Source organism: Varanus komodoensis, unplaced genomic scaffold, assembly GCF_004798865.1.
Source record: "Varanus komodoensis strain SLA01 unplaced genomic scaffold, ASM479886v1 scaffold3, whole genome shotgun sequence".
Classification (NCBI taxonomy): Eukaryota; Metazoa; Chordata; class Lepidosauria; order Squamata; family Varanidae; genus Varanus; species Varanus komodoensis.
The window spans coordinates 52,733,762-52,745,313 of NW_025335761.1; the positions used below are offsets into that span (position 1 = coordinate 52,733,762).

At 42.7% G+C, this 11,552-nt stretch overlaps 1 protein-coding gene across 1 annotated transcript; it reads right to left on the reverse strand.

The window, feature by feature from the left end:
• Window positions 1-2,472: 2,472 nt before the first annotated feature.
• Window positions 2,473-10,174, reverse strand: HSP90AA1 (heat shock protein 90 alpha family class A member 1). The gene is made up of 11 exons (XM_044436431.1): window positions 10,034-10,174; window positions 7,815-7,973; window positions 7,355-7,721; window positions 6,829-6,962; window positions 6,123-6,431; window positions 5,648-5,813; window positions 5,233-5,423; window positions 4,992-5,139; window positions 4,279-4,547; window positions 3,372-3,705; window positions 2,473-3,186 (listed from the first exon to the last, which is right to left on the reverse strand). The coding sequence occupies exons 2-11, from the start codon at window positions 7,971-7,973 to the stop codon at window positions 3,077-3,079; spliced, it is 2,187 nt and encodes a 728-aa protein (XP_044292366.1). The 5' UTR covers window positions 10,034-10,174; the 3' UTR covers window positions 2,473-3,076.
• Between the last annotated feature and the right edge of the window lie 1,378 nt (window positions 10,175-11,552).

Sequence of the window (11,552 nt, forward strand, 5' to 3'; positions counted from 1 at the left end):
AAGCTACCATAAGATATAAAGAGTCTCTGTAATTGACAGGAAGACTTAGTTTGGGACTGATAGAATGTCAACATCAAGGGTATGAAGTGCCGATTCCACCAGGTTCAACGGAGTTTGGAGAATGCTGGTAATACAATGTCCCAATTTAGGTGGAAATGTGATATGACCTTTGACAGAAACAACCGATCAGGATGGAGAACTTCTGCTTTGTCCTTATGGAAGATAACAAATGGTGGGTTGATGGGTAAAGTGCTTATTCTTCTGGCTGATGTAATCACTCTCAATGTAGCTATTGCTATCAAGTGATGTAAGTGCTTTGAGGGAAGAGTAGACCCACAGTGGCCAGGGGCTTGAATGGGGGTATTGCGAGTGCTTGTAGAACCACTGAGAGGCTCCATCCCAGCACACAGGAAAAAATGGGAGGGACAAGGTTGTGCAGACCTCTGAGGAACCAATAGGACAGAGGATGGGAGAAAATGGAAGAGGCTTCAACCATCCCATGGAAGGCAGATTGCTGCCAAATAGTCTGTGATAGAGGACAGTTTCAGGCCCTTGCAGTGGAGTGAGTGCAGAAACTTGAGGATCTGCTGGATGGTCACTCAGTGTGGATTGAATTTCTCTGCTTGCAACAGACACACAGGTATTGCATTTGGCATTGTAGGAATGCCTTGTGTTGGGCTGCAGTGCTACATCCAGGACAGATTGGATTTTGGGACAGAGTGGGACCCCCAGTTATCAGCCGCTCTTCCACCACTAGATGGTAGATATCTGGATCCAAGATCATTTATTGGTCCTGAGAAATGATGTCTGGTCTCATTGGGAGGGAGACAAAGGTGCAATTCAAGGAGAAACAGAATGGTTTCCTATAGCCCTAGATGTCAGAACAGTGATTTTTATGTTTTCTTCTCAAGGGAAACTGCAGCCAAAAAATTTGAAGTCTGAAACTTTGAATGGCAGCAATAAAAGAACTAGAAAAGATCATCCAGTTTAAGGATGCTTCTCTGGAAACATGACCAAGATCATCCATGCTATTTTATTACTGAAGGCTGTGTATGGATGTGAAAGCTGGACAGTGAGGAAAGCCGAGGAAGAAAATGGATGCATTTGAATCATGGTGCTGGAGACCTTTGTAAATACCCTGGATCAACACAAAGATGGACAAGATCCAAAACATAAGTTTTCCTGTAAGCAAAAAAGATTAAACTTGAAGCCTGTTATACTTCAGGCAGATCATGAGAAGCCAAGACTCACTGGCGAAGACAGTGATGCTAGGGAATACCAAAGGCAGAAGAGAAAGACCAGTTATGAGATAGAATGCTTCAATTTTATCAGCTGTTATTTTGCTTTCATGTGGAGAACACTGATTGTCCATTACCCTAGAGGTCCTGGCTATGAATCCAAATATATATACAAAGTCAAGAGAATCTTAGAAATTCCTTAATATTTTGAGACAATTCATTAATTAATGCTACCATGACACCTACTAACTTAAGAGGCAGTAGCAAGGATCAGTATTTCCATCAAAAAATTAAACTTACCTGTTGGTCATTTCATTATCCACAAAATGCTAGCCCATTTGCAAACTAGACGTTTGACAGCATCTGTTCTATGCCATGCTTGTAACAATGGTGACAGTGGCATGGGATATGCCATATTATGACATCACTATCTGCCAGATACACAGTACTGAGAGCTGTCTAAACCAGAAGAGTGTGGCACTTTCTTATAACCTATTCTTAGAACCTTTTTGCACATGCTGTCAAACTAGGTATAAACTATGCTGCACTTTTTGATTTTTCCTGTCTAAATACAGATCTTTGTATCTCCACAAAAATTGTCATTCCCATCCTTTTGACAGAGGATGAGGTGGCTAGATGGGAGTAATTGGGGCGGTGGGTGAGCTTGGGTGGACTCCCGAGTGATGGTGGAGAACAGGAGTGCCTAGAGGAATGTTGTCCACAGTCAGCACAACTTTGCCACTAAAACAATCTAAATTCTTATCCTTTTTTCAACTGGACCATAGCGACTGACTGCATATCCCTGATTATCTAGGGGAAAAGATGTACACAGCTTAGGCAAAGTCAACTCCCCTAAACTGGGTGTTTTGAGTTGGAATGGGACCATCAGTCTGTCATGTCCTTAGTCCTCATTTACCACTTTAGAATTACATCCTTGGGCATTTGCTCCAATTTTCTCTCTCCTGTTTTCAGTAAGAATGGCTTTGAGTTTGCCCCAGTTTCACATTTGCTTTAACTTGGAATGGCGGGGCAACATGAAGCAGATTAATTCACTGTTCCATCCTTCCATAACACCAATACCAAATCCTCCAGATTTGTATGATTCCTAATGTTCCTACTTGCACAAGCTTGCCTTAATTAATCCAGAAGCAGCTGATTAGCCCCAAAATGCAACCAACTTAACAAGTCAGTTATTCACATCTGGCCCAAATTTTGTTCAATAAAATACAAGAAGTTCATTCAGAACACTTTTATTTCTAGGTACTTCCAGAGTAGAACTGTACATGCAAAACTTCATTAGTCACAATAGATTTACAGTAGATTCTATATTAAGTGTGGAATTTAGAATCCTTTTTACAGTATAAAAAAACTAAACATCAATAGCTTGGAACTTGAATTAGATGTCACTCATTTCCAACATTTTCAGTTCCAATACCTAGTTGCTAGGCATTGTATGTTACAGATGTTCAGTTACCAGAACTTCAGAGATTTAACAGCAACATTTTGCAGAACATGGAATTTCCCTTACACCTTTTCCTGCCCAAAGCCTGCCTGAATCCCTGCCATTGACTAACCAAAGCAATATTCTTTACTTGCCAGTATAGATAGGATTGTACAGTGTTATACATCAAGAAAGAACACTCCCTCAATGGCATCTCACATTACCTAAAAAAAGCAAATGTAACAAAAATAAAGGTATAACATCTCCAAAAATAAATATAAAGAGGGAATGCAGACAAGTGTCAAGACTTTTGGCAGGTTAACATTCATAATATACAAAATATAACTTATTCAAAGCCAAGGGCAAAGGAAATATCCGACTTCTCTCATGTAACCATTTAATCCACTTCTTCCATACGTGATGTGTCATCATCTCCCTCCAGTGGTGGCATCTCTTCAGTAACTGCCGGGCTGGTTTCTTCTGTAGCAGTATCATCTTCATCTATGCCTGTACAGAATTAAAGTTACAGCACTATGATCAACAATTTCCATATTCTGCAGTTGCTTCTAGCCAAAGCTACCCAACAGCAAGTTACATCAAGTTAAACAAAAAGCACTAGAAAAAAAATTGGGTATTAATCTCAAAAGTCCATACAATATTTTAACTATAAATTGCTTAAAAATCCAACTTACCCAAACCAAGTTTTATCATTCTATAGATGCGGTTGGCATGAGTTTGGGGATCCTCTAGACTGAATCCTGAAGACAGGAGAGCAGTCTCATACAGCAGAATGACTAGGTCCTTCACTGACTTGTCATTTTTGTCAGCCTCTGCCTTCTGCCTTAGTGTCTCAATGATAGAGTGGTCAGGATTTATCTCTAGATGCTTCTTGGCAGCCATATAACCCATTGTTGAATTGTCCCTGAGTGCTTGTGCCTTCATGATTCTCTCCATATTAGCAGTCCAGCCATATGTACTGGTCACAATGCAGCATGGAGAAGTCACCAATCGGTTGGAAACTACAACCTATAGAAAATTTCAGGAAGATAATTATAAGAAATCCTCTACAACTTAGATACTTCAATTATAATTTTAAACTGCAAGCACTGTGAACAAATTGAGTAAAAGCCTTTTTTTTTTCTTATAGAACTGAAAGATTTATTGTCCTCTCGAGGCCTCCACAGGATCAGCAGAGCTGAAAGATTCTCCTGAGCTGGCTTTTGGGAAGGTTGAGGCATCAGGGGTGAATCAGTTTTAATACCCAAGCGGACATAGTTGTGGGCAGAAACAATACCACAGGAATGTATTACTCTTACAGAAAGGTTTGAGTTAATTAAAAGACAAAACCCACATTGGAGCATCAATCTGGTATCAAGTTTTGTACAGCAAGATAAGGTATTCAGCAGATTCCAGAGCAAGGTCCTTGCATTTTGTCCTTGGCATTTTCCATAAATATACTTGGTCATACCACAAAGACCTCTGCAATTTGCTACTTGGCTAACGAGCTGATTAAAAAAATTAGAGATGTTTTCAATGTTGAGAAACATTGAAAACTGATTCTACCAAATATTACAGATTAAATACATCTGGGTCGCTTACCTTCTCTACCTTCTTTTCAAGTATATCTTTCATGATCTTGCAAAGACTTTCAAATTTGGCTTTTTTCTCCTCCTGTTTCTTTTTCTCCTCTTCATCTTCAGGAAGCTCCAAACCTTCTTTTGTTACTGAGACCAAAGTCTTCCCCTCAAATTCCTTTAGCTGCTGTACACAGTATTCATCAATTGGCTCAATCATGTAGATTACTTCCAAACCATGCTTACGAAGCCTCTCCACAAAAGCAGAATTTGCAACTTGATCTTTGGTTTCACCTAGAATGTGAAAAATCCAGTGTAAGTTAAGCACTATATAAACAGTCAACGTCTATCAGGACTATTAGAACAAATACTGTTTTCTTCAAGGAAATCCTGACTATGTGACAAACATTAAAATATGCTTAAAGCTTTAAAGATACCAATTAAAGAACTCCTATCACAGCCTGATCAGCTGTTAAGGTATCTTTACTGTCACACCAGTATATAAAAACGTTATAAAATAAAATGTTAACAGGTTCTCCACAATCTTAGTTACCCAAAGCTTCTTTTACTAAAGAGGAGTTGCAACCATCCCATTGTCTACCAGGGGTGGTGATGCAGGGCCACATGTTTTGGTCTGCAGTTCCCATAGTCCATAACAAATGGGTGAGGACAAGTTGTGGGCCAGAAATCTCTGGAGCCCAAAATTGTCTACCCTAAACACCTTAAAATGGAACTTGCCTGTGATGTAGTATACATGTTTTTGATTGTCCTTCATCCGAGTGCAATAATCTTTTAATGACACCATCTCATCCCCAGATGCAGAAGTGTAGTATCTCAACAACTCTGAGAGTTTCTTACGATTTTGGGAATCCTCGTGTATGCCAAGCTAGAATTAAATTATATTTTGATGAGCTTTATGTGAAAGATTGTTACCCAAAGCAAGGAAAAATTCACAGGAAGATGGATACTTTGAACAAACCTTAATATTCTTGGAAAACTGTTCATAAAACTTCTTGTAATTTTCTTTATCTTCTGCCAGCTCAGTAAAAAGTTCTAAGCATTTCTTCACCAAGTTCTTCCGAATCACCTTCAAAATTTTGCTCTGCTGTAGCATTTCACGTGAGATATTTAGGGGCAAGTCTTCTGAATCAACAACACCTCTCATGAAATCTGTGAAAATATATTTGAATTATTCTAGAATCCAAAATCTGTAGGATAGACTTGAATGCATGTTTTAAATTTTACTTGTAATTTAGAAAAAATAAAAGGAGCAACATTATTAGTCCCCTTGGGAGAAATAGGTGCATTTCTACTTGTTTTCTTTATATCTTATATCCAGGCCCAAGGGAACTGGCCTGGATCTACCTGAAAATTTGCAGGATATGTTTACTTACTCAAATACTCAGGGATTAATTCTTCACAGTTGTCCATGATGAAAACTCTGCGCACATAGAGTTTAATGTTATTTTTCTTTTTCCTGTTCTCAAACAGGTCAAAAGGTGCACGCCTTGGGACAAACAAGAGTGCTCTGAATTCTAGCTGCCCTTCCACAGAGAAATGCTGGAAAGAAAAAAAAAACAAAGAATATCATTAGGTAAACAAGAATCAGATCAAGGTGCCTCCAGAGTATTACAAGTATTTAAAACTCAAAGGCTCTGGTGCCATTGCAAAAATATAGGAAAGAAATCTGCCTATGTCCTCTGGTGATTTGAAAATACATTTAGTGACAAACAAACTGTTCAATTTTAAATACACAGAAACTGTTATAACAATTGTTATTTCTAGTATACAATTCAAATTTATGTTTGGAACCTCTTCCTGAAATGTGCACCTACTGGCCTAGACACAGAGTAGTAACAACAAACCTACTTTAACTGCTAGATGGTCTTCCCAGTCATTGGTCAGACTCTTGTAGAATTCTCCATATTCTTCATTAGTAATGTCATCAGGATTCCTGGTCCAAATTGGCTTTGTCTTATTGAGCTCTTCCTGATCAATGTACTTCTCCTTGATCTTCTTTTTCTTCTTCTTATCACCATCTTTCTTTTCTTCTTCCTCATCAGAACCAACATCCTCAATTTCTGGCTTGTCTTCTGCCTTTTCTTCTTTTTCCTCTTTCTCTTCTTCCTTTTCCTCTGCCTCATCATCACTCACCTCTTTATCACGTTCTTTCTCTACCTGTCCAAAAAAGAACCAGTAGCAGTAAGGTCAATGCAGCTATGCAACCTTGGAGCAACCCACTCAAGCCTATATCCTACTAATAGGGATTAAGCCAAGGCAATGCACAAACCTTGAACTGAACACACCAAATTGGCTTTTAAACCATTTTTGTATGAGCTTTTCTGAGCTGTAGCTACCCTTCTAGATACAAGAATGACAACCCAGTCCCAGGTTAATCAGAAACAACTCACTAAATTTTCATAATAGATTTTAATAGCCTTTCCAGGCTATGGAAAAAGTATTTGGTTCAGTCAGTTGTGCCCTTTCAGGACACTAACAAGTAGTCCGGATCTCACAAAGCTACAATATTTTCAAGTTAAAGACAAAGTTGTACTTCATGGAACAAGCCACTTACAAAGAGTGTTATTGGATATCCAATAAACTGAGAATGCTTCTTGACTATTTCTTTGATTCGTCTTTCTTCCAAGTACTCAGTCTGGTCCTCCTTCAGATGCAGAATAACCTTTGTGCCACGTCCTAATGGCTCACCTGTAAAACAAGGAATTTCATTCATTAACCTCCATTAAAAGTTTTAAGAATCACCAGCCGTATGTCCTAACAGCCAGCTTTAGAATACTAGCTACCAATACTTACATTAGTTCAGTGGAATTACCAATTTATTAAATAGAACAAGACACATTCAAACTGATTCTAATTTGCACAATGCATGTTAGTCTGTTCCAGAAATTTTCTATTAAATATACAAGATCTGATATTAAGTAATTTTATTTTCCTCAAAATTTCTGACACTTCCAAAAGAGCTACACGTGTTGCAATTGTTGTAGCTTTAACCTAGCAGTACCTACTAACATGGCTTCTATCTAGTTATTGTATTTATATAATACATGTCATTTTAAAAAGTGAAAATAAGCAGCCCTTACCATTGTCCAGTCTGACAGTGAATGATCCACCAGCTGATGACTCCCAGGCATACTGCTCATCATCATTATGCTTGGTGATAACTGTCACTTTCTCAGCAACCAAATATGCAGAGTAGAAACCAACGCCAAACTGACCGATCATGGAAATATCTGCCCCAGCCTGCAAGGCCTCCATGAAAGCCTTAGTACCAGACTTGGCAATGGTACCCAGGTTATTCACCAGGTCAGCTTTAGTCATGCCGATACCAGTATCCACAATGGTCAGAGTACGATCATGTTTGTTAGGAATAAGGTTGATCTTTAGGTCCTTTCCAGAATCCAGCTTGCTTGGGTCAGTCAAGCTTTCATATCTGATTTTATCCAAAGCCTACAGAACAAAAAACAGTATTTTCAGTATGCAAGATACTTTAACTGATGTAAGAAACTTGTTTTCTATCTCTTTAAATTAGGATTTACTTACATCAGATGAATTAGAGATTATCTCCCTGAGAAAGATTTCCTTGTTAGAATAGAAAGTGTTGATGATCAGGGACATCAACTGGGCTATTTCTGCCTGGAAGGCAAAGGTCTCCACCTCTTCCTCCATTGGCTGATCCTGTGTCTGCAACTCCTCTGGCATCTGCAAACATAATCAAGTATTTTAAACACTGACTTCTAAAAACAAGAAATTAAGCAACAAACAACTTCAGAACATTTGACATCTTAACTATGCACCCAGAGAGGCAATCATCTATATCAGAGATGGGGAACAGGTTTTAGATGGAGGGCAAACTGCCACTAACAGGCTATCCCCAGAAAGGAAAGTGTCAGTAAGCATGCCCTTGTTTCCTAATGTAATTCCTGCCCATTTTGCCTTTGTTTGTGCTGAGAAAGCATAGAATTCCGTGGCTCTTGCTAAAAAGAATTTGCTTGGTACTGAGAGATGATTACATAATTTCCATGCGAGCAGCATAATCCAGATAACAATCTTGGGGAACATCTATTTCTGGCTTCTAAAGGCTTTCTCCCAGTGGAGACTGAGTTAGGCACAGTCCTTAGGATGTGCTTTCCCCTTAAGCATGTAAAACAGAGGGGAATCCTTATCTCTTTTCTGAGTTCCTGCCAAGGTACAGGCCTTGGGGAGCCCAAACTTAGTTAATCTGGACAAATCGTTTTATCTTCAACTGTAGTAGGTACTCCAAACTTAATTACTCATCTTTGATATTATGCATACTGGCTAACAAAAGCAAAACAAGTAATTTACTTTAAATACAGTTCACTTGAAGGCTTATAGAAGAGAACTGAAAGTTGTTCTGTACTTATATTCTGTTTCTGCAATATTTTATTCCCTTTCAGAGAGGATTCATGCAACTTAAACATAAAATACAGGTTTTCTATGGCTTAAACAGCTTTAATCAATGGAAACAGAAAGGACCATTCTCCCAGTCTACCATCAGAAACTTCTAAAAATCGAAAACTTCCGAGGGGAAAGACCATCCACTCACAAGGCAGACTTCCACCCTTTAATTGCTCCTGCAAACCTGGAACACAAGTACAGCTACATTTGCCTATGCAGCTGGTCGGCTTCAAACCCTCTCCTACCCGGACTAGGTGCCCATACCCAACCAATCTAGCGTCACCTTTTGGCAATGTAAGAAATACCCCCGGGTCCCATGGGAATCAGGCAGGGAAAACGAAACGAAAGGAGACAGCGCCTAGCCGCCTCTTCCACGAGGCCGCTTCCAGCGCCACCTCCTGGCCTTGGAGCAGAATTGCGCAAGCGTTCTAGAAACTGCTAGAGCCTTCCCGCCCCCGCCTGCCCTAAGTCCCTCCTACCCCCCAGCCCCTTCACAAGCCAATCCTCTTCCCGCCGCGCTCCGCCAGAGACTTAACGTGAGCGCGCGGCCCCCTCTCCGCCCTGCCCTCCCACGCGCGCGCTTCCACCTCTCGCCCCCCCCCCCGGGCGCCAGGTCCGTCCTCGCGGTGCTCCACCGGCCCGGCCCTGATCACGGGCCACGCGCCCCACTCTTTCTAACCGCCCACGACTCTGCGACAGAGCCGCTGAAGCCTCCATTTCCTTCGCGGTTGGGTGGCGAGAACTAAGCAGCAGCGCGTGCGCTTGGCTCTAGCACTTTGTCCCCCAACGCGCATTTTTACCGATTTCCCGTCCGCAGGCGTAGCCAACCCCCTCAAAATTTATAGAGAAAGCAGTGTATGTGCGTTCAGTCGCAAAGTCGTCCCCGACTCTCCAGTACCCCCTGAACCACAGCACGCCAAGCTCTGTCTTGCACTATGCTCTTTAGTCCACCCAAACGCATGCCCCTTCGCCAGTGACTCCATTCAGCCACCTCACCCTCGGAAAAAGCAGAGAAGCCGAAAAAACCTTTCTAGCGCGCTGTACCTCAGCGATACACACCTTCAATCCCACCCCCTCCTCACACACACGCGCTAATAACCACTTTAGCTGGATATATATGAACTATATCCTGTTAGACCTTTGTCGTTTCTGATTTTATGCCTGAAAGGAGACAATAGCTCCACAAAAACGCTTATTCCCTTCACCACTCCACCCGTTCTTTGGGTAAAGACACCTCTATCTCGTGCAACGGGCAGGCTGCCGATCCCTTCACAGCTGCTGCAAATTCAATGATTACCACCCCACTACCACTACGAAAAGCCGCGCCTTGCTCCCCGTTTCACCTTGGCAACGTGAAGATGACCAACGACGAGACCGTAAAACCGGAGAAGACCTTACTCCAACGGCTCACCAACTGCACTGCGCGAGGCGCCCCCCTCCCGCCAGCCTTATATAGCCGCGCAGCCGCCTCTTTCCAGAACCATCGGGAACCTTCACTGACAGAGAAGGGAGGGGGCGGAGAGAAGGCGGGGATTCTTCTCCGCGGGTAAGAGGTGCCAAGCTAGAAAAGGGGGAGGGGGGGAAGGACGGTAGGCGGAGTCCTTGTGAATAGATGCGCATGCGCTTCCACGGCTCTCTCGCACTCTCATTTTATTCTTACAACCGCGAGCTTTCTGCTTCCAACTGCCTCAGTCCTCGCGGGGATTGGACAGAACGCATGCGCAGCCGAGCGCGAGACTACGAGAGGTTTCCCCCCCTTCTTTCCTGCGTTTCCCATAGTTGCAACAGAAGACCACGCATGCGCTAATCTTGTGCGCCTGGAGTAGCTGTTTGCCTTTGGCGCCTCATCGAGGCGGGCGCGGGGGAGGGGAAGGAATCTCTGCGAATTGACGCAATGACGTCATTGTCGCTCCGAACGGCCTGTGAGGGAGCACCTCGTCCTCCCTTGGCGCTCGCAGCCCCGCCCATGCCATGAAAAGCGCCTTAGGAGCGGGAGGAGGCGGATGGGCTCTGCTGGTTCCGCCCCGACCCTAGGCGTGCTGAGCCGCGCTCCGCAAGTTCCCTCCCTGCAGTGCCCTCGGATTGTCCTAGAAGCAGCGAGAGACGGAAGGCGTCCCGCTGCTCAGCCGGCCCCTCCCACGCCGAAGAACCGGCTAGAAAGACGGAGGCCGTTCCATCGCCCCACCAAGCAACGCGACGGTCCTTGTGGTTCCTGACGGGTTGAAGCCGCAATCCCCTGCATGCCCAGGCAGAAAAAAGGGCCTGCGGCTTCCAGCGCTCCCCCGCGACCTCGCAAACGCAGCGTTGGATCCCGCGCGGGAATATTGGCTGTGGATGACTCTGTTAGGCCCTCTGTATTATCACGGGTGTTTGTTCATGAGTACACCCTCCATCTAGGTTTATTACAAGGCCTGGTGCCTTGCCGTAATTCCATTTATGGGGAGTTTCCCCTTGAGGCCAGCAATTGCTTCAGGTCGGATGGCTTCCTGTAAGCCTTGGGGTGTCCCGGAAGAAGTGGCGTCGCTTCTATGCCAGGCACAAATAGGGTGTTTTAGGCACCTTCTGAATACCTTTTTGTTTCAGATATCTGAACTAACCAGATATTGTTTTTAACATATGATGCTATTCTTTGGCTTTAAAAAAAACTCTTAATTGCTGTGAAATCTCCTATCACTGAATATAGAGCAGTATATAAATTCCTTCAAAGAATAATCTTCCAGGATGTGGTGTAGATCTCTGATAATGTGTTACAACACTTTTAACTGAACTGTAGGTGACCACTAAAGGTTTTTAACTTGCTGGTGTTGGAGCAGTTCACTTCTGGGTAATGATTTAATCCTAATACACTTGCCATTTACCAAG

Bases quoted from the DNA above. Each gene is read 5' to 3' on its own strand.
- HSP90AA1 (XM_044436431.1), bottom strand. From the start codon at position 7,973: ATGCCAGAGGAGTTGCAGACACAGGATCAGCCAATGGAGGAAGAGGTG. The intron at 5,814-6,122 runs GTAGGTTTGTTG...TTTTCTTTCCAG, and splicing joins AAGACCATCTAGCAGTTAAA to CATTTCTCTGTGGAAGGGCA. The intron at 5,424-5,647 runs GTAAGTAAACAT...ATATTTTCACAG, and splicing joins ATTAATCCCTGAGTATTTGA to ATTTCATGAGAGGTGTTGTT.